Source organism: Lygodium microphyllum, chromosome 9 (genome assembly GCF_053477565.2).
Source record: "Lygodium microphyllum isolate KBCC chromosome 9, Lygodium_microphyllum_v1.1.10, whole genome shotgun sequence".
Classification (NCBI taxonomy): Eukaryota; Viridiplantae; Streptophyta; class Polypodiopsida; order Schizaeales; family Lygodiaceae; genus Lygodium; species Lygodium microphyllum.
In genome coordinates, this window is record NC_141143.1 from 101592426 (window position 1) to 101617978 (window position 25553).

The following is a 25553-nucleotide window of genomic DNA, read 5'->3' on the forward strand; positions in this document are numbered from 1 at the left end:
ATATTCGGAGATTGAAGATTGCGGCGGAGGTGTGGAAGAAGCTTGTGTCTCGTTATCATCAGAAGACGTTTGTCCATAGGATCTCCTTGGAAAAGAAGCTTCGGATGCTTAGTGTTGATGACTCTCCTTCCATGAAGGATTGTATCAACAAAGTGGAGGATATGCAGGACGAGCTTGCATCCCTCAAGAGGATGATACCAGTCTTCTGACTTTGAGGACTCCGGATACTCTTCTTTAGGAGGAGCTTTCATCCCTTGTTTTGGAGCATGATGAGCGTCTCAGAGGGTGGGGACTAGTGGATCCGGCACCATGAAGGCTTTTATTGTAGGTACTGGGGGAGAGTAGAAGAGGAAGCCTTAGGCTAAGAAACAGGAGGACAAGAAGGATGATTCCAAGGATAAGAAGAAGAAGAAGAAGCCCAAGTGTCCACATTGTGGGAAGGGCATGTTGAGCTAAAACACGCTTTACAGTTGATTAGCATTTTTAAACAACCCTAAAACTCGTTTAATTAATGAAAAACTCAAATTTGGTCCTCGGCTCGAGAGAGTTTTAGTGGTTCCCCAAAACCCTAATTTTTTGGGGTATCCTTCAACATCTATAAGTAGACAGGCTGCCCACCATTTAGTCTTATCCTTAGTGCAGGTTTCTCACTCTACCGTGTAGACTTCAGCCATCAGCCATGTACCATCTGTTGTCCAGCCATCACCGACTGTAGCCCTCACTATCCAGTCCTAGGTGGCATGTTTTCAGCCATCGCGCTGTTGTTTGGAGGTCTCCATTTGCTGTGTCATTATAGCACTTGATCAGCCTGCCCTTTCAACATCTAGTGCTAGGCGACGGGCAAGTTGCCCCTCTCTGCCACCAGAGGACTGTTGTAGTACTTGCGTTTTTGCTGTCCAACAAGCCGTCTACATCAGCAAACACCTCTTCTATTGTCACCTCAGTTACCTGACACTCTGGTGATTAATGTTTGGTGTTTCCCTTACTCGGACACTCCGATTGGTGGTCACAACAGTTGGGTTCCGTCTTTGGTGGATGTCACTCCGATACTGCATTGCTCTACCCTTGGGCATTTTGTGCACTCCTACATTCATTTATAACATTCATTCACTTTAGAGTTTCTTCTCTTTGTGTTTGTCTCTATGTTTGAGTTTTGAGTTTTTGCTTTTTGCGATTCGTTTAGGACTTGAGTTTTGGTCGTCTCTGTTTGAGTCTTTGTATTTTAGTCTTGGTCGTACATGTTGTGTTTTCTCAGTGCAAACCCTAGCATATCTTCACATAGTATCAAAGCCGGTGCTCTTTTAAAGAGTATAGTGTGGTGATTGTAGAGGCTAGTCTTTGTGCGAGGCTCACACACAACTCGATTCTGACTCATAATGTCTCAAACACCTTCTTTGGACCCTATGACGCCCTATCAAGCTTCTCCATCATTGGAGGCTCTGAGAAGGCATTACAGTCTCGAGGAGGAGGTAGATGCACATTCGTCTTTACTATCTTCTTCTCGTTTTGGTCATCTTATAGATGAAGAGTTTGAGGAGTACTTGCGCATCACGTATAGTTCTGTTTATACTTCTCCAACGAGTGCTACTACTCCGTCAGGACCGATTGGTGAAAGTGGCCATCTCTCTGATCTTGGAGGGACCACGACATTTGGCGCGTCTAGCGATCCATCTCCTTTTAGTGTGCAAGAACCGGATGGTTTTTAGTATGTTAACTTTAATAGAAGAGGTTCTCAAAGTAGATACCCTTTATAAGGTATGTCTCTACTATCTGTTTCATTTGAGCAAGTAAACCACACTTCTCAAATCCCTCCCATCCCACCACTATCTTCTCCACATTCTGATCTACTCACATTTTCATTCCAATATCTTGGATTACGTTCCACTTTTGCTCAAAGAATACTAGGGGTTGGATCTTTCATCTTGTTGCTCCCGGTGGCACGAGGATCAAGACACGCAGTGCTTACACATAGCAGCAGAGATAGAGAGAGTGCAGAGTAGTGAGAAGAGTGAGCACGACTTGTGGGTACAATGACGAGTGTGCCACTGTAGAATTTTAGATAGATATATGTATGAAAGTACAATGTGCTAAGGGTGTGTTCACACCCGTGCACATATAAAAGGCACGATGGCCCTTTATTTCCAACAACCTCCCACCTAAAGGCAATGTGCCTTAAGAGGAGAAAAGAATCAGCTAAGTCTAGGTATGTACAAAGCTGAAATAAATATATCTATCCAACTCCCATCATCTGTCGGCAATGAGTAAACCGCTCTGTTGGAAGACCTTTCGTGAGAAGGTCTGCAGGGTGATCATCTGTATGCACTTTGACAAGCTCAATGCTCTTGCTGTCAAGTACATCTCTAATGAAATGATACTTCACCGGTATGTGCTTTGTCTTTGCATGAAAGAGAGGATTCTGTGCTAGCATGATAGCACTTTGACTATCACAATGGAGAATAGGTAACTCTGAGATGCCAAGTTCTCCCACCAAACGTGAAAGCCATAAAGCCTCCTTGCATGCCTCAGTGGCAGCCACATACTCTGCCTCTGTAGTAGACAATGCAACACACTTTTGTAGCCTGGAGATCCAAGAGACTACTCCTCTTGTGAAAGTAAACACATACCCAAAGGTGGACTTCCTGCAGTCCGCATGACCAGCATAGTTTGCATCCATAAAGCCAACAACAGATGCCTTCTGCTTTCCAAAGCAAATGCACAACTCCTTTGTGCCTTTGAGGTATCTCATAATACCTTTCACTGCATCCCAATGCTTCTTGCCAGGGGTTGCCATGCATCTGCTAACCACTCCCACCGCAAAAGCAATGCCAGGACGTGTAGCAACCATAGCATACATCAAACTACCAACAGCTAAAGCATATGGTATCTTGGCCATTTAAGCCTACTTATCATTAAATGTAGGGCTGTCCTCTGCACTGAGTTTCACATATGGAGGCAATGGAACCCCAATTGTTTTCCCCTCCTCCATATTGAAATGTTGCAAAACTTTGGAGATATACTCCTGTTGAGATAGATAGAGTAAGCCTTTAGATCTATCTTTGAGTATTCGCATGCCAAGAATGTGATTTGCATCACCCAAATCCTTCATGTCAAAGCTGCCATGAAGACTTTGCTTCAATGAATCCAAGGCATGAATATCCCTGCCAGCAATCAGCATGTCATTAACATACAAAACCAATATAATCAGGCTGCCATCTACTGCCTTCTTGGTGTACAAGCAGTGATCCATTTGACTTCTATGAAAGCCTTGGGACTGCATGAATGTATCAAACTTATGATACCATTCTCTTGGTGCTTGTTTCAGCCCATACAAACTCCTTTTGAGTTTACATATCATTTTTTCTTTCCCTTGTTCAACCAACCCTTTAGGCTGCTGCATATATATGTCTTCATGCAAATCACCATGTAAAAACACAGTCTTTACATCCATTTGTATGAGTTCCATATCTTCAATTGCAACCAAGCCCAAAACGGTTCTCAATGTAGTCATCTTGACTACAGGAGAGAATCTCATCAAAATCAATTCCATGCTCCTGCTTGTACCCTTTTGCAACCAATCTTGCTTTGTACTTTGGTGAGGAACGAGAAGTGACCTTCATCTTGTAAACCCATTTGTATGGAAGGATTTTCTACCCTTTAGGCAACTGCACCAAGTCCCAAGTGCCATTTTTTTCAAGAGATTCCATCTCTGACAGCATGGCTTTATACCATTTCTTGCTGTCCTGTCTGTCCATTGCTTCCTTGAAGCAAGACGGTTCACCACAGTCTATCAGCATGACATAATCAGCCACATTAATTGCACCAGAAACAAACCTGTCAGGTTGTCTAGTAGCCCTAGATGATCTCCTAACCCAATGGTCATTGTTTGCTGGTGGTTCTTGCAAAATTTCATTTTCAGCATGCTGTCCTGGTATTTCAGTCTGCAAATCAACATTAACAGCTTGCTGTCCTGGCTGTTCTTGCACATGTAATGTCTCATTTTCATGGGCAATAGTTGACTGATCATTTCCAGCATCATTTTCTACATTCACAAGTTCATTTACAGCAGGTATTTGCTGCTGTACAGTGGGCACATTTTGCTGTCCAAAAGGTATTTCTTTCGAGAATACAACCCTATGGACCTCCTCAGTCTTTTCGGGCTGTTTGTGCATGCGATCTTTCCGGAAGATAACATCATTGCTGCGTACTACTTTCCTTTTCTCGGGATCCCACAATTTATACCCCATTTCACCCTCGTCACCATATCCTAGGAAAATGCATTTACAGGACTTTGGCTCAAGTTTGCTGCGTTTTTCTTTACGAATGTGCACAAAAGCCTCGCAGCCAAACACTTTTAGATGAGCATATCAAGGTGGCTTGCCCGACCACGCTTCTTGGGGAACTTCCCCTGTTTGGTGACCGATTAATAAAGTGAACGGTTGTCATAACAGCCTCTGCCCAAAGACCATGGGGTAATGCAGCATGAGACAACATCGTACGGACCTTATCTTATATGGTCCGATTCATTCGCTCTGCAACTCCATTTTGGGGAGGATTATGAGGGGCAGTTAGCTTCCTCTTTATCCCTTTGCTATCACAAAATGCCTGAAAGGCCTTGGATACATATTTCCCACCATTGTCAGAGTGAAGACACTTAAGTGTCTTATCTGTCTGATTTTCAGCCAATGCCAAGAATTTTTTAAACTTATCAAGCACTTCATCCGCTACGAATGGGGTAAACCCATACCTTCCGTGTAGCATCATCGACAAAGGTGACAAAATATTTCTTTTCCCCTAAAGATAATCCTGGCATTTGACATACATCCGAATGTACTAACTCTAGAGGAGAAGATTTCAAAGAAAGAGACTTTTTGTGAGACGTTTGTGCATGTTTGCCATAAATACAATGATCACAGTGCTCAAAATTAGCATAATGAAGACAAGGCAAGTAACCCAAACGAGAAAGTACTTTCATTCCTGTTTGACTCATGTGTCCCAACCGGCCATGCCACAAAGAAATGCTTGGCTGCTCGGTCACGGCAACAACATGGTCACACCCACTAGATACATGAAGTGGATACAAAGTATCACTCTTGCAACCTTTGGCAATAACCCTAGATCCCTTACAGATCTTCCATTTTCCATCACCAAAGGTGGTATGAAAACCATCATCATCTAGCTGCCCTGTGCTAATCAAGCTCTTCTTGAGCTGAGGTACATGCCGTACATGCTGAAGTATAAAGACAGCCATGCTGAAACTGTAACCGCACATTGGCAATACCTGCAATCTCACATGCATAGTTGTCCCCAAGATGGACAACACCATGTCGACTTCCTATATAGGTGGAAAACCACTCACGATGAGGGGTGACATGAAAGGAAGCACCTGAATCAAGAATCTAGGTATGCATGTCATCATCTGTATCTGCAAGTAAAGCATGTGCACCAAAATATGAAGAGACAAAGAGTACATCACTCCCACTGTCACTGTCATGAGTGACTACATTCACCTCTTCAATTTTTACACTGCTCTTCTTAGGCTGACTATCCTTCTTCTCTTCCTTGGAATCATCTGTCTTCTTGCCTTTTTCTTTCTCTTTCTTCCATTTGTAGCAGTCACGTTTAAAGTGACCCTTCTTGCCACAATGATGGCATTCAACATCTTTGCCATGTGATTTACTGCGTCCCTTGCTATCATTTTGCCCTTTTGCTGTGATCTGCCCCTAGTATGCAAAGCACTGGAAGACTTACTGGATGCATTGTTCTGCCGATTTATCTCTTCCATAAGTAGAGCACTCTCTACATCAGCATACAAAAGGATCACACTAGAATTGCTCATAGTAGTCCTGAATGTATCCCAACTCTCTGGTAGAGTGCAAAGCAAGAAAGTAGCCTTAAATTCCTCATCAATCATGAACTTCAAGGCAACCAGCTGGCTGAAAATGGAGTTAAACTCACTCAAGTGACTAGACATTGTTGTACCTTCTTTCATACACAAATCCATAAGCTTTTTCTGCTAATACTCTTTGCTTGCAGCACTCTTCTGTGCATACAGTTCTTCCAGTCTAGTCTATATAGCATATGCAGAATCCAAACCTTCAATGTTGAACAGCAAGGCATCAGAAATCGATAGCTCTATGGTTGAGCGTGCAAGCTCATTCAACTCATCCCAATCGTCCTGATCCATGTCCGCAGGCTTTGCCCCTTTAGTTTTGATTGGCTTTGCCCGCTTTTTTTGTAACAGGATATTGTAGCACTGTTTTTGCCACACTGCAAAATTATGTGCGCCTTCAAGCTCCTTTATATGCATCAAATTACTGTTGTCATTGCTGCCAGCCATGGTTTTCAGCCTAAATGTGACAAAAAAACCAGCAAATGCAAGCCTAAACTGTCACCCAAGTGACCAAGGTACAAACAAGTACCAATGAGCAATAAATGACTACGCAGAAGTACAGATTTCAGATCTGTAATTAAGTTTTCAGAAGCACCAAACCAAGTGCTACAGCATTATCCAATTGATTACAGCTGTTCCAAAAGGCATGTGCATCACATTACATGAGAAATCCCAAAATTTCAGCTGCAATTTCTGTTGTACATGTACCCATGGGCATAAAATTCGACACGAACGGTCAAAAGCCCTAAAATTTTGTGCTCAAAGCGTCAAACACACATCTACATTTCCTCTACCATGCATAGGACTGTCCAATTTTGCCAAAATAAAGCAATTTCAGCAAAACCCCCAAATTTTACCAAGTGTTGATGTCCAAATTGCGTGGAATTCAACCGGCATGTACATAAAATGACCAAATAATGCACAAATTTTGCCCAAATTGCAAAATCCCCAAATTGCAGGGGGTCCAATGTGCCTCAATGTCAAGAAATTGGGTAAATTTCAGCCCAATTTGTGCATGTACATTAAAAGCCCCAAATGTCGGAGGCAAGATTTCACAAATTCCTGCAATTTCTGAGACAAATTTGCTTGTCCTGCATCACATTCTCCAAATCTGGGAAAAGCCCCAAATTTTATGGGTCCAATGTTGAGAAATTTCACTCAAATGAGCAAAATTTCAATAATTTTGGTGAAATCCCCAATTCAAATGCGCACAATGTCTGCAATTTTTGACTCTGATGCCTCAATTTTGCATGAACAGTACTTAGTCTGAAGAACCCCAAATTTCTGGGCCAAAATTGCACAAGTCTGGCCTTTTGTGCTTGGTGCGTGAAACCCCGTCAAGAAAGGGGTAGAATTTGATTTTTTCTTTAAAAAAAAGAGAAAAAAATAGGAACGTGACGAGGGTGCGGTGACCCGTAGGCTTGGGTCGCACTGGCGTCTCCAGCCTATCGCGTGGCTCCTGTCCGCTGCCCCATGCGTCAGCGCCCTGTTGGTCCCGCCATGACATTGACTGACGTGTGGCTCTTGTCCGTCTGCCTGGTTGCGTGTCGTCAGCTCGTCTGACTTCGCCTAATGCAGTTTCTTCCCGTCTGACTTCGCTTGTTGCGCCCACAATGCCTGCAGCAACAATCGCCTACTCTCCAGCATCCACGAATTGTCGTGTGCCCCGTAGTGACGGCTGCAAACTGTGTTCTGCTGCTCGTCAAATTTGCCAATTGCTGCTCACCTACGACACTTGCAACTCCTAAGTTGTCTCGAGGAGCGTGTGCTCCTTGTCAGCTCTGATACCAGTTTGTTGCGCCCGGTGAGTGCTTACACACAGCAGCAGAGACAGAGAGAGTGCAGAGTAGTGAGAAGAGTGAGCACGACTTGTGGGTACAATGACGAGTGTACCACTTTAGGTTTTTAGATAGATATATGTATGAAAGTACAATGTGCTAAGGGTGTGCTCACACCTGTGCACATATAAAAGGCACGATGGCCCTTTATTCCCCTCTGTTCACTCTTTGTCATGGTCATTCGCTTCCGCATTGCTTTACTTTGACATGGTATCAGAGCATTGAAGGACTGACCTAATGGTGGATCTATTTGAAGAGGAGTTTTCAGCGCGACACACGGCTACGTTTTCAGCGTTCAAGTGCGAGCAGGTGGACTGTGCATTAGAACAAGACTGAGGTGAGTGTGGGCGTGTGAGAAAAGAGAAGATTTGCTGAAATTGCTGTTGTTTTTCTACTTTTAGAGAAGGAAGAAGGCTGTGTTTTTGGCCTTCAAGTGCAGATTTTACCTTTTCATCGCCTCCGGCGGGTGAAGAAGAAACGGGACGAGCAAACCTCAACCCTAGTAGATTGTATTTTCACAGTTAGAGGGGGTTGGTGTCGGAGTGCAGCGGTGCGGAAGCGTAGGACTGAGAGAGAGAGAACACAGAGAGAGAAGAGAGAGAGAGACAGTGGAAGATAAAGATCTGCTATATAAAGTGTGCTGTATACAAAGATATGCAGATATGTACACGGGCGCAGTGCGCTGGACTGTGTGTCTCCACCTCGACGATGCAACCTGCTGTTCACCTCGAAGTCCGCTGCAGTCTGCACTGTCTCCTGTCAGAAATCTGCAAATAGAGACGGAATCTACGTGTGCCACCAGTCTGTAATCTGCGAGCAGAAAAGTGTGGGAGACTGCTGAAGAACTCGGCTATAAATAGCCAGAATCTGGGCGAAAAATCAGGCAGGTCGGCTGCATTAAATGCAGCCGACTGGACTGCAGTCAGTCGGACTGCCACGTGGCAGTCCGACTGTACAGTTTGACTGGACTGTGCAGTCCCGGACAAGCTATGATCTGACTTCACATCCAACTGATAGACATGCCATCTCCTATGGCCAGCCAAGGCAAGAACAGCTCGAATAGTCGCCATATGAGCAGTGGGGACAAAAGTATCATGACAATCAATCCCTGGGCGCTGTGCGAAACCTTTAGCAACAAGGCGAGCCTTGTGCTTATCCAAAGAACCATCGCTAAGGTATTTGGACTTGAAGACCCATTTGACTCCAATCACCTTCTTATTCGGGGGGCGGGGCACGAGTGACCAAGTGCCATTCCTCTCAATAGCCTCCAACTCATGGTGCGGATTGCAAAGCCTCCTTCACGGAGGTGGACTCTCGATCCTGCATAACACGGGTCATCAAACAATAGTTAGAGCAAACAAGCTCCGTAGAATGTGCCTGGTGCCTCCGTGACCGCCGCGGACCATCCTGCGGTCCCCACTCCTCAGGAACCCCCTCGATCCCTGAATCACGGAGTGTGTCACGGGCCCATCGAGGAGGAGGCCGAACCTCCCTTCGTCTCTCTCCATCAGCTGAAGACTTTGGAATATCCACCGGTGGTAACTCCTCAGGGGTGACCAGTGGAACAATAGACTTTGTGTCAGAAACAGAATCAGAATCAAAAGGCACGGGCTCCAAAGGAACTGTAGCAGGAGCCTAACTCTCCCTTGGATCTCCAAGAACGAGATGCTCCTCACCCGTTGATATGGTCGGAACCTCCACAAACCGCACATCACGACCAGTGGACACATCCCGCTTGACGGGATCATACAAGTGATAGCCTTGGGACTGGGAGCTGTAGCCAACAAATACTTGTCTTCGGGAAATTGCTTCAAATTTATCACGGTGAGCCTTGGAAATGTGAACATAGGCATCACACCCAAAGACCCTAAAGTAAGAAACATCAGGCTTAGACCCAAAGTAAGCCTCAAAAGGTGTCATCCCATCAACGGCCGAAGTGGGGGATCGATTAAGGATGTGGACTGCAGTAGCCACAGCCTCGGCCCACAGAACCTGAGGGGTCTGTCGGTGCTCCATCATGGTGCGCGACATCTCGATCACACTGCGGTTTTTCCGTTCAAGAATGCCATTTTCTTGAGGAGTGTTGGTATTAGCAAACTCCTGGTGAATATCTTTATCTACACAAAAGCGAGCAAACTCATTAGAAACAAATTCACCACCCTTGTCGGATCGCAAGGTCTTCAATCTCCGGCCTGATCGGTTCTCCTCAAAGAGAAGCCAATCCTTGAAGTGGGAGAAAGCTTCTGACTTCAATGCCAAAAAATAGGCCCATGTCATCCTGCTGCAGTCATCTACGATCAACATGAAGTAGGAGCTCCTGCGCAAGGACTCGTTCCGCATAGGGCCACATAGATTCGTAGATACAAGCTCCATCGGTGAAGTAGACCGCCGCGAAGCTTTGTGGGGAATGGCATCCCTATGCTGCTTCCCACGAATGCAGGAGACACATGGCTGCTGGCTCACCACTATATCCGGCAACCCTCGAACAAGCTGTCCACGTGACGCCCTCCGAAGATAATCATAGTTGAGGTGACCAAACCGAGCATGCCATAACTCTGACTGTGTCTGAGAGGTAAGAAGAAGAGTAGAGAGGGCGGTGGAAGACTTCAATTTATAGATGCCGTTCTCCTCATATCCGGATGATAGAACCTTCCTTGACCCACGATCAAGGACTCGCATCGAATCACTGTCAAACTCCACCAAAAGTCCAAGGGAACAAATCTTATGAACTGATAGAATATGATACCCTAAACCTGGTACATGCAAGACCTCGGAGGTATGGGTACCACCACTTCCATCTGGAATAAGCTGCATCTTACCCCGTCCTGCAAAAGACACTGAAGAGCTATCTCCAATGAGAACTTGCCCACGCGAAGGTCGCAGCTGGGCAATACCATCTGATGAAGGAGTCATGTACCGGGAGGCACCACTGTCAACGATCCATTCTCGAGCCTGGCGAGCCGTCATCGCAGCATCAGAAGCATTCGGTGAAGAGTCCTCAATGACAGCTAGATGAAGAAATGTAGCTGATGAGGGTGCAGCCACCGCTCCAGAATCCTTCGTGTCCTTCTTGTTGGTGTCCTTCTTGTCTTTGTCAGGGCAATCCTTCTTCCAATGGCCAGTCTTTCCACAAATATGGCAGGTGGATTCTTTGTCCTTGTCCTTGTCCTTCTTCGACTTGTTATCCCCCTTCTTCTGCTTTTGGTCCTTCCCCTTCTTCTGAGAGGCTTGACCTGTCAGTGCCTCTGACTTGGAAGCATTCTGTCCCTTTAGCTGTTCCTTTTGGTCCAAGACCATAGGAACCAACTCTTCCCACCGAAGAGTAGACTCTCGCCCCGAAGCAATAAGAGCGGAGTAGAAAGTACTGAATCGTGGCGGCAACTGGGACAAGAGTGTGATCGCCATGTCTTTGGAGGAAATCGGCTTCCCCGCATTCTGAACCTGCATCTGAAGCTGTCTTAGCTTGTTGATGTGCTCCCGCAACGAAGAAGACTTATTCACGGACAAGGTCCGCATCTGAACCTCCAAAGAAACCCGCTTCATTAGGGTCATCCGGTTATACATCTGATCAAGCTCCAGCCATATCTCCCGAGCCACCGTCAAGTGCTCGATGTGAGCTATCACGGCTGTAGTACAAGATAGAAAAAGAAAGGAACGAATCCTGGCATTCAATTTGTCCCAGTGAGACTGAGCCTTGGCCAACTCCGCACGAGCATCGGAAGAGAGTTTGGACTCATCTCTTACCGAGGGCCGGTCGATCTCCTCCTGTACAAGCTCCGCCAAATCATAGGACCCAAGGATGGCCAACATCATGACGCGCCAGATGCGGTAGTTGTCGCCATCGAGCTTCTGATCTGCGGGAAGAGCCGGTAAGACAGGCATCTTCCGGTCCATAATCGTCTGGAACTCCAAGTCAATCTCTGTAGACATCTTCACCTGTAATGCCTTCACAAACACAAAAGCAGCCCCCTTTGACTATGAAAACTCAGCCTGCTAAGGCTCTTCCGCGTCCTGAAACTTCTTCACCCGCCGGAGGTGATGAAAAAGCAAAACCTGCACTTGAAAGCTGAAAACTCAAACTTCCTCCTCGTCCAACAGTAGTAAACAACAGCAAATCCACCACCTGGACTCCTTTCCTACGCGCCCACGCTCGCTTCAGCCTTGTTCCGAGGCGCAGCCCTCCTGCCTGCCCTTACGCAACCTTGTGTCGCAATAGAAACTCCTCTTCAGGTTGGTTCTGCGCTCAGTCAGCCCTTCAACACAGCTCTAATACCATGTCAGAGTGCAGCGGTGCAGAAGCGTAGGACTGAGAGAGAGAGAACGCAGAGAGAGAAGAGAGAGAAAGAGACAGTGGAAGATGAAGATCTGCTATATAAAGTGTGCTGCATACAAAGATATGCAGATATGTATATGGGCGCAGTGCGTTGGACTGCGTGTCTCCACCTCGACGATGCAACCCGCTGTTCACCTCGAAGTCCGCTGCAGTCTGCACTGTCTCCTGTCAGAAATCTGCGAACAGAGACGGAATCTGCGCGTGCCACCAGTCTGTAATCTGCGAGCAGAAAAGTGTGGGAGACTGCTGAAGAACTCGGCTATAAATAGCCAGAATCTGGGCGAAAAATCAGGCAGGTCGGCTGCATTAAATGCAGCCGACTGGACTGCAGTCAGTCGGACTGCCACGTTAGATATTGTGGTGAGTCAACAGCCTTGTGTATCTTGCATCCGTGGGAAGCAGACTCGTGATGTTGTTCCCAACAAGGCTTCGAGGCGATCTACAATACCCTTGGAGCTTGTTTCCACCGATCTTTGTGGATTGATGAGGACGGAATCCCTTGGAGGGAGTTCGTATTTCATGCTCATTGTAGATGATTATAATAGGATGACATGAACCTATTTCTTGAAGGTGAAGTTTGAGGCTTTCTCCAACTTTCAAGATTGGTTGCTCTTTGAGGAGAACCGATTGGGCCGGAAGCTGAAGACCTTACGATCGGATAAGGGTGGAGAATTTGTTTCTAATGAGTCTACTCGGTTTTGTGCAGATCATGGCATATACCAGGAGTTTGCCAATACAAACACTCGTCAGGAGAATGGCATTTTGGAGCAAAAGAATCGCAGTGTGATCAAGATGGCCCGTACTATGATGGAGTATCGTCAGACACCTCAGTGTCTATGGGCTGAGACTGTGGCTACTTCAGTTCACATCCTTAATCATTCTCTCGCTTTCCTACTTCCGCTATTGTTGGTATGACACCTTTTGAGGTGTACTTTGGATCAAAGCCCGATGTTTCTTATTTCAGGGTTTTTGGGTGTGATGCTTATGTTCACATCATCTTGAAGACACAACGTGACAAATTTGAAGCAGCTTTCAGAAGACTAGTGTTTGTGGGCTATAGCTTGTGGAGGTTACAGCCCGAGAGGGGGGTGAGGATCACCTTGTACTTGGCGGCCCCGGTGGTAGCTGGGCCTCAACGATTGTTTCTATTGAGCCTATCTCTCTTGAGGATTCTTCTTCGGATGAGGAGCCTACTACCCAGCCACCAAATTCACCGATTGGTCCTCCATTGCTGGTGGACCTTCTAGAAACTTCAGCAGATGGAGAGCGCTCAGGTGAGATTTAGCCTTCTCCTTGTTGGGTCCGTGACATGCTTCGAGATTCAGGGATTGAGGGGGTCCCTAAGGAGTGGGAACTGTAGGATGGACCGCGGAGGTCACAGAGGCACCAGGCACATTTTACGGAGCTTGTTTGCTCTAACTATTGTTTGATGTCCCGTGTTATGTAAGATAGAGAGTCTACATCAGTGAAGGAGGCTTTATAGTCTAACCATTGGCAGAAAGCGATGGAAGCCGAGTTGGAGGCTATTGAGTAGAATGGCACTTGGTTCCTTGTGCCTCGTCCCTCTCATAGGAAGGTGATTGGTGTTTAATGGGTTTTCAAGACTAAGTACCATAAACTATAGTGATGGCTCTTTGGACAAGCACAAGGCTCGCCTTGTTACTAAAGGTTTTGCACATCGCCAAGGTGTTGATTTCCATGATACTTTTGCCTCCACTGTTCGCATGGCGACTATTCGTGTTGTTCTTGCCTTGCTGGTCATATAACTGCTGTAAATAGTGCTTAATCAGGTTATTTACCATCTATCCGAGGAGGAAGACTGGTTACATGGTTCCATTGTCATCTAGTCCGTTTAGGATACATAGCTTTCACCTAGGCGACCCCGGTTGGGCCCGTGGTACTTGATTGCAACTTGGGACTATTGCATTATTGCTGAAATTATTCTCAACAGTGAATTACAGCAAGCATGTCTTCACATGGTGATAGGGGATCAAGTGGAGAGGATGCATTACTCCTTGGTCAATCATGTGGTGAAGGGGAAATTGCAATGAGTGATGTTGGACATGGTTCTCAGCATGGATAACATGCTAAAAATGTGGGAAATGACCCAAATGTTGGCACTTCAATGCATAAAGAGGCTGATGACCAGCAAGGGCCTGAAGAATTTGATGATAGCTTCAAGGATCGAATGCGTACAACAGCAAGTCTTTTTGCTGAATTGGCAAAGGATCCTTAGTTCACTCGATTCTTGAATGCCCCAAAGAAGGACAGCAAAGGCAAAGAGAAGAAGACACCTTCTACAGCTTCAGGACATCCACAAGAACCGAAGAAAATGCCTAAGTCTTCTATAGAAGAGCCCAAAATGCGTGATGAGCATAAACAGTTTGTATCTATGGGGCAGCAAGTGCAAATGCATGGCCAACTTGGTAGTGCCAATCGAATGGATTTTGGACAGCTGGGCATGCATGCTATGATGGGGCAGCCAGGATATTTTGGTGGAAGCACGATTTTTCATGCTATGGTTGGACAAGGACCGCATACGGGAATGTATGGCACAAATCCCTATGGTATGCAACAACCAATGCATGGTGTGCAAGGCCCAATGTATTCACGTATGGCTGGAAATATGCAAAACCCCATGTATTGTAGCATAGGCATGATGCTTGGGGTACAAAGTGGGCCATATGGATATGTATCGGCACCCCAGGGATTGTTGGAGCACAAGGATTTGGTGCTGGTCATGTAGGTGCTTCAGATAGTGCTGGTTTTTATACAAATACAGCCAATGCACCCTTTTTGCAGCAGCCCATTTATGATAATTTGACTCCCATAGGTCCGCTGAAGGACTATGATTAAGGTGGCAAAAGTGTGAAGTTTGAGCCTTTCAGTGGTGCATAAGATAGGTTGAAAGCATTTGTTTTTATTTAGTAGTTTGACACAGTCTATTCTGGAGGCAACTTTACAGAGACATCTAAGAGACGCAAGGCAGCCACATTTTTGAAGGGAAATGCATTGCAGTGGTGGACTATACTTCTTATTCAAGGGAAGTCACCTAACACTTGGGTACAATTCAAGAAAATGTTTGCTTCAAATTGGTTGACAAGTACCTTTGAAGTAGACATTATGACAGCTTGGAATTAGTTGAATTCCAAAGATTGCAAGAACTTGGATCAGTACAAAAAGAAGTTTTGGAATGCATTGTTGCTAGTTACTTCTTATCGCACAGTATCCCTCCATGAGTAGGTGGAGAAGTATATTTGTGGTTTGCCAAAGGGTATTCGGGATTTTTGTATTAAGTCCACTGCTTCCATCATGTCTCAGCTTATAGAAACTGCTACTACAGCCGACACATTGCTGCGTGGAAAGGGTGAAGGATTCCATGATGATGATGCCAAGTCACATGTCAAAGAGGCAAAGACTGAGAAAAATGGTAAATCTGAAAATAAAGCTGAAAATGAGGGCAGATTTGAAAATAGGGCTAGAAAGAGTAACAGATCGCAAAGAAAGATAAAGGGCAAAGAGCGATTGTATCCAAAGCTGTCTATGAGATACTATGGGCCATTTCAAGTGTTGGGGAGGATCAATGATGTGGCATATCGGTTGAAATTACCTCCACATTGGCGGATACACAATGCCTTTCATGTCAGTTTGTTTAGACCTTTTCATGGTGATGTGCCAGAGGATATGTTTGCTGAAATTCAGCCTGAGGTTGAGGAGCTAGATGAGATTTTGGTACCTAAGCAAATTTTGGCACATTAGGAAAGAAAGGTCAAAGGTAAAGTTTCCAGGAGATATTTGGTGAAATTTTAGAATTATTCACTAATGGATGCCAAATGGATGGAAGATGATGACTTGGTAGACCATCCTCAATTGTTGTAGCTTTACCTAGATGCCTTTCAGTTAGAGCCGACTTTAGTTCGGGCTCCATCAGGTTCAGCAAAGCAGAGGTCTAGAGTATTACCTAATGCTTGTGAGGAAGCTAGCATCTCCGCTCCTCCAGTTATGGATAACTCTCGTATGTAGTGGATCTCGGATGTATTCAGCATGTATCCAAGGTATTGCACTGACAGTATGTTTGCCATGAGGTCACTACTTGGTGTACTAGTCACTGTGAGATGTATGTAGATGAGTATGAGTTTCACCCAAGCATTGGAACTATACTTTTGCATCAGGTTATGATCAATTTGGCGTGAATTTTGCCTCAATTTTTGAGATAAAAATTTTGATAAGTTTCAGCTGAGTTTTTGATGAGCTTGAGAACCGTTTATGGTCACTTTTTGGATCAGTTTTTGCATTGATTTCTAATTAGTTTTTGCAATGAGTTTGTGATCAGTTTGGGGTCACATTTGCAGCAGTTTGTGATCAGTTCTCAGATCAGCAAGTGATCAGTTTATGATCAGATTATGCTCAGTTTTCAATGGTTTACATCTAGTTCCTTGGACAATAGCATATGTTATGATGCCATTGATGTTTTAGCCATGGTTTATGCTTGGTTATGCTATGCTATGGTTTGGTTTTGCCAAATGAGTTGAGCTAATGAGAAATAGACATGTCACATGATACTCTGACAATGTTTTTTTAAATATATAACATTCTTTGTGAGTCTTATGGTATGTTATGATTGGCTGGTAATTTTCAGCATGTGTTGAGCATATGGAATGGTTGAGTAACAATGCACAATGTTGTGTTAACTATGATGCCTTGTGGAAATTTCAATCCACTATTTTGCTTTTGATGCATTTGGCAGTGCAATCGTGGATGATTGCAAGGATTTTAAGGGGGAGGGTTGTCATGAGGACATGTATTTTTGAAACCTCACTTAACATGTGGATTAATTTTTAATCACATGATTAAGTATAAGAGATGCAACTGTGGTTAAAGTAAATTTACAAGCCCGGGACTCGAGAAAATCTTGGGATGTCAAAGGCAAAAGTTGCTATAAGGTATGTTGCACAAGTACTTGGAGGTATCTGGTGTCAATTGTTGGTTTAGGTCATTCATTTGGCCATAAGTGTTAGTTGGTGACACTAGAGAAGTGGCATTTAACGGTATCTAGCGCCAATCTAATGGTCAAAGATAGCACAGAGACACTCGGCAATGGAAGTTGCCTAGCCAATTTAATTATTGGCCAATTGGATTATTTTTCAGGGCATCGAAATAATTATTAAATTAATTTTAAGTATTTAAAGACTGAAAATTAATATTTAATTATAGATAATGTTGGAAAAACCATTTGGGAAGGCTACTACTTGTTAAAAATGCCCATGCAAGATTGAAAAACGTTTTTAGAGACTGGAGAGGGGCATTTTTAGTGTATTCAGCTTGCAAGAGAGAGGGAGGAGATGCTATTGGTCTGATTTGTAGCCATTGGAAGACCTTTTGAGGCAACCAGGGGTAGGAGAAGACCAATCAGCAGCAGGTGATAGCATCTACAGGCTGTTGAGATAGGGCAGCAGCAGTAAATGACTGATTTTCTTTAGTTCTTTGCATCTACAAGCTGGTGTGACAGGGCAGCAGTTGCATTTGATTGATTTTCAGTTATTCTTCGCAACCAAACTCTGAATTTTCTCTCTCTACAGTTTTCTCTCTCGTCTCCTAGCCATTTCACAGCCTTGCTCCAAAGATTGCAGCATTGAGATCACCACAGGTTTAGAAATTTCAGATTTCTTTGCTGTAAACCTTAATTTACAGAGCAGAAATTAGGATTTAGCAGCAGCCTCGAGAAGCGTGCCAGAAATCGGAAGCTCCAAGACTTGGATTCAAGAGGGTTGAAGGTATTTTTACCCTATTCAAGTGGACGGACCAGCAAATAATTGAATTTGGGGTATTTTCCATCTCCATCAAAGCAGATGAAGGCCAATTGATTGCCCGAATCAAGGGGCAAATCAGATTAAAGACTTGTTGGTCATTTTGAACAGCAAGGGGAGTTGGAATACCGAAAGGGATTGAGAGAATCCCATTGCCTTAGTCTTTAGGTGGTACATTGCTGCATTTACCAGTTCTAGCCATCTAGATAGCTGTGTTTTGGTTTCCAGCCTGCTGCCCTTCCATTTCCAGCATCATCTAAGCTCTGATTTGTGGTTACAGCCCCTTGGGGTCCATCTTTGGTGGACATCACTCTCCAACTACTCCCTTAGTTGGCTCCCATGAGAGAGTCATCGGTCGTTGGACAGCTCTGCCTTTGAGCAGCTTGTACACTCTTTAATTAAATTCATTTACAGCATTCATTCATTACTTCAGAGGTATCTTTCTTCTTTGTTCATGTTTTTGTCTTATTTATGGTGTTTTAGTCATGTCATACATTGTATGTTTTCTTTGTGCAAACCCTAGCATATCTTCACAGATAGATGGGAGTGGATACATCATATATCAATGATCATACAAAAAAGAGAGGACTGAAATGTAGGCTAGATGGAGAGAAAGTTGCCTCGTCAACTTGTAAAGGTGTTGACATTCGCCTACATATAAAGGTGAAATTTGTAAAGCACCAAGTTGAAAACAGCGAACTAAACTTAAGTTTTGACTCTTATGGTTTAATATTTACCTGCTTGCGACTGCCCATATTGAGCATTAGGATGGCACCCTCCTTCAGCATTCACAGCCCTCTCTTGTGAGAGAGTGGCTGTTGGACAGCTCTCCACTCCTTGATGATGTGTTGTATCAATTATCAATAACCAGTATGACTGTTATAAGCTGCGCACATGCGACTAATTTTACACTAAAACAGGCTGAGCAGCCAGGTCGTAGTTCTTATTGGCTAGCAGGTTTTACTTGCACAAAAACTTGGCATGACAGATTATGAGTATTTAAGAATCAGAGGTTTAGATGTATAATTCTTTATTTCTAATTAAAGCTGTTTGTCTTCTAAGCATTTGAAGGTGATTTATGTCATTGCAATGCTATTCTTTTCGCATCTTAACCTCATCACAGGTAGTGCCAGCCCGTGGGTCAGCTACAGTGCAGTCAGTACAAGAAGCAGATCTTATTATTCTGAACACTGCTGTTGCTGGCAAGTGGCTTGATTCTGCTGTCAAGGATGACTTATCAAATGCTTTACCAAAGATACTATGGTGGATTCATGAAATGAGAGGCCATTATTTCAAGCTGGATTATGTAAAACATCTTCCTAATGTTGGGGGTGCTATGATTGATTCTTTTGCAACAGCGGAATATTGGAAGAACCGAACGCAAGAACGTTTGAGGTATGAAATGCTCCCACTGAAAGGAACATGTATGTTCACAGTGAGATTACAGCAGTGCCAGAATGGTTATGTTGCCCTCAGAACATGATTCTTTACATCAATTTTCTTTTTGTTGTATACTAGATTTGAAAACAAAAAGAATTCATGCTCAATATGTCCGGTCAAGATTTCTTTGTAGTTCGATGCCTGTTATGGAGCATATTAGTTTTCAAGGTTCATGCTGTTGATACATCTCATAAGATTCCTGCGTGGCTTTATACGATTATTTGGTTAGTTGCTAAGTTAAATTGCTGGAAAAGCTAGAAAGGGAGTCCAGCATATTGAAACCCCTGTTTTAATCTGGCGTGGAGAGTTCTCATATTGGCACAAATACATGCTTGTAGGAATAGTAGATTTGTAGAATTGATTTGTAAGCTTATAATAGTACAGATAGCTCATAGACCGTGGACATCAGCTACTCATTTTTCGAGTTCTTTTCCCTGAGGATCTGTACATTTTGGTCGTATCTGATCAAAACATTTAGTCAAAGATTAACTTAGGGAAATTTGGTTTTCATATTTTCTTTACTCTCGCTTTGATTTTCTTTCCATACTGTTGTATTTCTGATGTTTTGTCAATGAATTTGATATGATACCCATCCCATTCTTCAAAGTTCACACTTCAAAACTTTTGTTGCTAGGATAGCAATGCCGCCCACTTATGTTGTACACTTGGGAAACAGTAAAGAGCTAACAGAGGCGTCAGAAGATTTTCTAGTTCGGAGGTTATTGCGAGAACATGTGCGTGAAGATTTGGGGCTGAGTGAAGATGATCTTGTATTTGGCATAATCAATAGTAAGTACAATTGTGTTGTAAAAATCGTTTAAGTTATGAAGCTTCTTGTTTTTCAATGTCTAACAAATCGCTTTCATGTAGATGATTTATTGCATCTTGAGCAGTGAGCATCTGATCATACAGGGAGGGAGTGAAGGAGAGAGGGATATGAATATATTCAAGGGTCAAAGAACTATGTGACTGTAAAATTGGTCAGAATAGTATCATAACCAGTCCATAGCTAAAACGGAAAGATCTTCCATGAAGACTACCTTAGGCCTTTGAGGTAGAATCCAACAGCCTGTATAAAAACTGAATTGTGGGTAGGAGGGCTCTTTATCTGGCTCATATGAAGTGGTGTCATGGGAAGGAAGGTCTTGGACTGACTCATGAGGGGGTGTGGACACCACTCAGTAGCTTTGATCTGCAATTATTCTAGCTGTGGCCCATGAACCAGGGTTGACATGATGGTCACATTGATGGGCTAAGTCAAGGGTAATCCTAGGATGATGGCTGGTACAGCTAGTGGTGCATTCGTGTGGTCCCTGCTCCTCGAGTGGATCTCAAATGTGTCTATTCAGTGTCTTTTTGTTCTCCAATTTGTGATAAATGATCATCCTCAAAGAGGTAGGGCTGTGCACTAATTAGTACTCCTGTTCTATGTATCTCTTAGATGCACATTGCAATCAAGAGGAGCCCAACACATTTATATGGTTTGGTTGGTAGGCTCTTTGGGTGAGTCCAGACTCCAATTTCTGTCTGTTGAGGAGTGTGAGATCCATCTTAATGAAGCAGCCAATCTCTTGACGTGTGACGGGTAACAAATATGTATTCAACTGTACAAGGTCTTTCTGTCCTCAATATGTGACCGGTGAATGAATGTGTGACACCAGCATACCATGATCTCAAGTCTTTCTAGGTTGCAAGCTGCTTGGGGGACTCCAAGGACAAGGCAGAAAGCTTGTATGTTAAATTTATGTGTATAATTTTTTGCACTGGATGTAGCGTCAGATGTACATCCAAGATTTTTAGTTTGATTAGTACTGTATGAACATTGGATAGTACTAGTCGGACACCATCAGATGTATAACCCTGATATAGTAGCTGTGCCAACATCTTTGTGCAAATTAATATCTGTGTAACATATGTCCCAACCTTTAAAACATCTAACAGCAATTTGGAGAGAGCAGTGATCCTATTATTTTTTTCCATAGAGAAAAGATTTCTATTAATTACACCTCAGGGAAATTCTCATAAGGTAAAAAATATCAAAGTACATAGAAGGCCTTATAGAGAGCAACTGAGCACAAAAATACAATGGTTGTGTGAACAGCCAATCTGGTGGGCTATAGTGTCAGACCATACAAGGGGCTAGGTGAAGGAACGTGCCAAAATCCCATGTCTGCAAGAAATCATCTCTCCTCCTCATCCTCTCAGAATCAACCTGCAGCCTCTTGTGTCTCCTGTGGAGAGTTAGGATGATCAACAACGATGCCATAATTAGTAGATGCTTTATCTACTCTAAAGATTGGAAAGGTCTATAGGTGAAATTAATTTTTCTCCTTGTGTTAAAAGAGGTGGTTCAAATTTATTGCTCAATTATCTTGTATAGCAGCCTTAGCACTTTTTGTAGCTAGATCTGAAACAGGCTTGTCTTCAGCATGTACTGTGTTCTGGACTATGGCCTTTAAGCATTGGTCATAAATGCAGGTGTGTCACGAGGCAAAGGTCAAGACTTATTTCTCAAATCGTTTCATGAAGCTTTGCAAATGCTTAGTGACATGCCCATGCAGCCAAAGGACAGTGTGCATGCAGTAGTTGTAGGATGTGATATGAGTGCTGGAAAATATGAAACGGAGCTAAGGGATTTTGTGAAAGAGAAGAATATTCAGCATCTGGTGCATTTTGTGAATAAGACCATGAATGTGATTCCTTATTTGTCAGCAATTGATGTATTGGTCCAAAATGCTCAGGTTTGTAAAGGCTTATGTTTTATTGAGAAACTTACATTTTTTCTTTAAACAGTTTCTCCAAAATGCTGATCCAGTATGATTCCATAACAGTTTCCCTTTTATCCCTCTTTTGTTCAGGCTCGAGGGGAGTGCTTTGGAAGAATCACTATAGAGGCCATGGCCTTTGAACTGCCTGTGCTGGTAAATCTTTTACATCTGCGTTTCCTTTAACTAATTTGGTGGCAAGGCTTAGAATCACAATGTTGGTAGTCAAATGTTGTAGAGCTTTATTTATCATGCAAGAATCCAGATCCTTATTTAAAGTTGTATGGTCAAAAAGCATGCATGGTGTTTGAATGAGTAATAAGGTGTAGACTTGCAGTGCACCAGGTGAAGTGTGGGAAGAGCTTGGACACTCGATTGTGAGATCTCAGATTGTTTAGTGCGCCTTGTAAGGTTTTCTTGTGGCTAGTGAGCATCACTTCAGAAAGCCTACAAGATGCATTTTGAGAATAACATGCATGCACACAATCAGCTGGTGCTGTCGCTTTCCTGCAAATGACTTTGCCTAGAGTTGGAGTACTGTGCAAAGTGTCCCTGAAGAGGGCAAGAGCCACAAGGATGTGAGAGTCAACGCCATGGTGTCTCTGAAAATGCTGCTGGAAATTGAATCTGATATCTTAAGGGTATTAACAATCAATATTGTGTGGTGTAGCACATCGGAGACAGTGAAACTCACTACAAAGGGGGCTTGATTCAGAAGGATAACTGGATTAGTTTTCTTGGCCTTCAGATGTATCAAAAATTTGCATGCAAGTCTTTATGTATACAAAATCTCTATTATCTGTTTATTTGAACTGCTTCAGATTAGTCCCTTCAGGAGAGGTCTCAGCTTGATGCAGTAAAACTTGAGTGGAGTGGAAGATTTAACGTATGGAAGAGAGGAAAGGGATTAACTGAGAAAATGGTATAGATCACCCAAGCACCAACCAGGGAGCTTATAGAGCAGAGAAGGGCCACTGTGTGATTTTGCCAGTGTTTAGATAGGATAGCCCCCAAGCCAAATGAACGGTGGAGCTTGGCCAGATTGGGACCCTCCTAGGTGACCCTTCCGAGGAGGAACGATTGAATGTTGGAGCAGGCAAGAGCCTAGACATAAGATGAGGACAGCATGTGAACAAAGTTGTTCAACCAAGTGATACAGACCCTCCTAGGTGACCCTTCCGAGGAGGAGGAACGATTGAATGTTGGAGCAGGCAAGAGCCTAGACATAAGATGAGCACAGCATGTGAACAAAGTTGTTCAACCAAGTGATACAGCCAGCAAGACTTGAACTCACAACCTCACGATTAGAAGTTTAACTGCTAACAGCTAGGCCATTACCTCTGGGACGGTCAGACTGGAAATTTGCTTTGCAAATGATCAAAAGCACAGCAGGGAAGGTGTGCACAGTGAGAGCAAGATGCTGTACAGGCTAGCAGAGCTGGATGAGAGAGCATTCACATCTCTGAGGCAAAAAAAGCAGAAAACAGACACCCAACCACCCAGCCCCCCTGCAACGTGACTCCTTTTTGGATTTGGAACAAGGGTACTAAATATATTTGGGAATGCCATGTCGTCACTTTGATATTAAAACTTTGCAACAGAAGATGATACAAGGCCCAAAACATAAAACTATTTCAGTGTAGCACTCTACAACACTTTCACATGTTTAAGGAGAAATCCAAGTTTAGGATTTCATCCATATACACCCTAAGATAGCTTCATCACACAGTGCATGTTCATGGGATGGAAATGAGAATGGTGATGCTTACGGAATATGTTCCAAAGTTCCTTAGCCATGGAATGGAATTCCATGTGACTATGTCACCCACAAGCATGGATGCATTTGCACATGCACACTGTGCACCCAATTGCCTCATATCACCATTTTATATAATTTCTGTAGCATGATCATTCTAAATCGGTTACCATATTCTAGCTCTTTTTGATTTTTCATGTGCATCCTATGTCTGAGGGTTTTCCTAAAATCTCATCATACTGTCTGATACTTACTTCAGGGCACTGCAGCTGGTGGAACAAGGGAGATAATTGTAAATGGCACAACAGGCCTGCTGCATCCGGTAGGTAAAGATGGTGTTCCGGTTTTGGCTAATCATATGCTTTATCTGGCATCTGATGCATCCAGAAGGCATCGCATGGGAAAGAAGGGTTGTCAGAGGGTACACGAGCGGTTTATGGAGGGACACATGGCCCAAAGGATTGGCCATGTTCTGCAAGAGGTATTGAACAGGGCAAAGCTTCATCAGGGGAGTTTGTAAGAATTCATACTGGATACCTGTTCTTGGTGGTGTGCGTTATTATGGCAAGATTCGTTCATGCAACCAAATGCCCTTCAGTCGTCACAGTGAGCCTTAACATGCTCCCACGTCACGCGGTTATTTCATCTATGCCACATTTGACATTGGTCATCAGATCCCAAGAAGAGCATCAGGGATTTCAGGATGGGGAAAGTCACAGAAGTGCTGCTGTGTTGCCTGCCTGCGTGGAGCAGTTAAAGATTTCAAGTCCTATCATCCTGATTCATTGTACCTGTGTTATACACACTTCACTGTTGCATGCATTGGGTTTTCCCACTACAGCGTCATCTCAGTAGTGAAGTGTTGTACCCTCATATCTCGGAAGTTCCTAACCACATGAGATTACTACTGCTCTCAAAGAGGGCTTAACTTCTGTTGTGTCATGCCTAAGTTCTGTGATAGCAGATCACTTTTAATGGGTGTTGTCCTACAATTGAGTGCCTACTGAAATTGATGAAATGTTAGGTTTTTTAGCATATTTAATGAGTGTTGTCCTACAATTGAGTGCCTATTGCTTCTTTTTTTAGCATACGAGAGAGAGAGAGGAAAGAAAGAAAAAAGTTATATTAATGTTTTCAAAAGGTCAAATCGGCTTATGAGACCAACATGTTACATTTGAAAAGTTAAGGAATTTTCCTAAGTCGCAAGATAGCTGTCATCTAATGCTATGACTAACTAGTGGAAAAAAATAATAAACAATACATGGCTGATAAGTACAAAATGATGTCCAAGCCAGATACATGGATGATGGGCTTTGCACCTCTGTGTGGCTATGTATAAGGTGGTTCCCATGGTGGGGTCACTAGTTGGGAGCTTTGTAGTGGGGGGGGGGGGGGGGAGAGTCAATGCTCAGTAGAACTCTGAGCGTATGCTAGTGTGTGGTTCCTTGTCTTTGCTCTTGGGTTCATAAGAGGGGCTCTTTGTGATGGCATAGCTCTAGTAAGAAGAGCATGGGATAGGTAATGGAAATGCCCTTTGATCTTAGAATACATTGGACATCTACATAAGTAGTGCTTCTTTATCTTTGGCTCAAGTTGATAAAGCTAGCAAATCTTGTCCTTCGGGTTGGAAGGAGTTTGCATTGTATTTACATGTCTTGATTTGTAACTGGTGCGAGGATGTATAGAGTTGTCCAATGGTGCATTGTGCATCATGAGATAGTTGT

At 43.7% G+C, this 25553-nt stretch overlaps 1 protein-coding gene across 1 annotated transcript in view; it reads left to right on the plus strand.

Annotated features, from left to right (window-relative positions):
- The window catches only part of LOC148031357 (uncharacterized), a 35685-nt gene extending 10850 nt beyond the window's left edge, over window positions 1-24835 (plus strand). The window contains exons 3-7 of the mRNA XM_087684879.1: window positions 18992-19263; window positions 19943-20097; window positions 21787-22049; window positions 22167-22229; window positions 24089-24835. Coding sequence (XP_087541005.1) covers window positions 18992-19263; window positions 19943-20097; window positions 21787-22049; window positions 22167-22229; window positions 24089-24349 — 1014 coding nt within the window. The 3' untranslated portion in view covers window positions 24350-24835. The remainder of the gene's footprint in view (window positions 1-18991; window positions 19264-19942; window positions 20098-21786; window positions 22050-22166; window positions 22230-24088) is intronic.
- The last annotated feature ends 718 nt before the right edge of the window (window positions 24836-25553 follow it).